Source organism: Volvox carteri (assembly GCF_000143455.1).
Source record: "Volvox carteri f. nagariensis unplaced genomic scaffold VOLCAscaffold_260, whole genome shotgun sequence".
In the NCBI taxonomy this organism is placed as follows: domain Eukaryota; kingdom Viridiplantae; phylum Chlorophyta; class Chlorophyceae; order Chlamydomonadales; family Volvocaceae; genus Volvox; species Volvox carteri.
In genome coordinates, this window is record NW_003307794.1 from 7,449 (window position 1) to 9,474 (window position 2,026).

General features: G+C 44.5%; 1 protein-coding gene across 1 annotated transcript in view; it reads left to right on the top strand.

Moving 5' to 3' along the window:
• VOLCADRAFT_71250 (uncharacterized protein) overlaps window positions 1-2,023 on the top strand; it is a gene marked incomplete at both ends in the record, with an annotated part of 7,377 nt that extends 5,354 nt beyond the window's left edge. Inside the window, one exon of the mRNA XM_002959451.1 lies at window positions 1,951-2,023. Within this exon, the coding sequence (XP_002959497.1) occupies window positions 1,951-2,023 (73 nt within the window). The remainder of the gene's footprint in view (window positions 1-1,950) is intronic.
• Window positions 2,024-2,026: the final 3 nt, after the last annotated feature.

Consider the following 2,026-nt stretch of genomic DNA (forward strand, 5'->3'; position numbering starts at 1 on the left):
TTCATGCTTTCTTGTTTTTGTTACTGAACGCATATGCTTGCACATCGCATATGCTTGCAGATCGCATATGCTTGCGGATCACATATGCTTGCAGAGCACATATGCTTGCACATCGCATATGCTTGCACATCGCACATGCTTGCAGATCGCATACGCTTGCATATCCCATATGCTTGCAGAGCGCATATGCTTGCAGATTGCATATGCTTGCACATCGCATATGCTTGCAGATCACATATGCTTGCATACTGCATATGCTTGCAGATAGCATAGCATAGCATAGCATAGCATAGCATAGCATAGCATAGCATAGCATAGCATAGCATAGCATAGCATAGCATAGCATAGCATAGCATAGCATAGCATAGCATAGCACAGCATAGCATAGCATAGCATAGCATAGCATATGCTTGCAGATCGCATATGCTTGCAGATCGCATATGCTTGTAGATCGCAAATGCTTGCATATGAGATCACATATGCTTGCAGATCGCATATGCTTGCATATGAGATCGCATATGCTTGCAGGTCTCATAAGCTTGCATATGATATCGCATATATATAACATTAAAACATATTGCACCTTGCATAATGCATAATGCATATTGCATACCACATATCGCATATCGCATATCGCATATCACAGCATATCACATATCGCTGCATATCGCATATCGCTGCATATCACATATCGCTGCATATTGCATATCGCTGCATACATAACGCATATTGCTGCATACACATACATATCGCATATCGCTGCATACATATCGCATATCGCTGCATACATATGGCATATCGCTGCATACACATACATATCGCACAACGCTGCATATCGCATAGCACACACATCGTTGCATACATATCGCATATCATTGCATATCGCATATCGCTGCATATCGCATATTACATTACATAATATCGCACATATGCATATATGCAAAAACGCAAATATGAAACATAAAACATTACTTTGCTCGGGATCGAACCGGCGACCTCCCATTCTTTTTGGCGCGGTCTTAAGCGCGTACGGCACGCTCCCGACCCGGAATTTCCAAAACGCTCCGGACAGACAACCGGACAACCGGACAGCGAACTCCGGATAGGCCTCCGCTCATAACATATGAGCTACGGCGATCGAACTCGGGATAGGCCTCCGCTCATAACATATGAGCTACGGCGACCGAGTAGAGCCTTTGCCCTAAGGATGAACCTATGGCATAATGTAACAATAATAATGGCCATGAATATCGCCCAACATGCAATAAGGGATGAAAGTGTCGAGGACAGCTAATTATCTTCAGAATTGTGTTATGTTATATATGTGTATGCAGCCCCTATCTAGAGATGTGTAGAGTTTTTGAATCCCTATATGTATTGCCTGTCTGTTCTGAAACCGACTTTGAGCATGTGATTTTGGCGTTGTCTACCATCCCTTCTTTCCTGGAGCCCACTTCAGATATGCTCTGGCACATGTCTTGTACTGTACAAGTTGTACTCTGTTTTGGCTTGGATTCAATGACAGCAAGGTTCATCCCATGGATTTGAAGTGTCATCATAATGTGCTGAGTGGGAATTGAGCCTGCGACATCACAACCACCAATCCTCTATCACAATGATAAACTTTTACAACTCCCCCCCTTGGACTTCAATGTTGTCCAGAATGTAACATATACATAAAAGTGAGCACAAGGATGGGGACCACCTCTGGGAGCCAAGGGGGCCCATGGATGGTCAGAAGCCATTACGGTGGTGCTCAGCATGGATCTTGAGATCCTCTAGAGGATCTCCCGCTCCCCTGGGCTCAATGCGCCTGCGTGTGATGTACCCAGTCTGTGATGTCCAAGACCTCCTCGAGAAAACAATTGCAAGCCGCTGCAATAGGTCGGCGACATACACATACACATGGTATGTGCATGTCCAAATGTTTGTGCATGTACATGCACCTAGACACATGTGTTTATGTGTTTATGTGCGTGTGTGCGTGTGTGTGTGTGTGTGTGTGTCTGCTGGATACATGTATTCT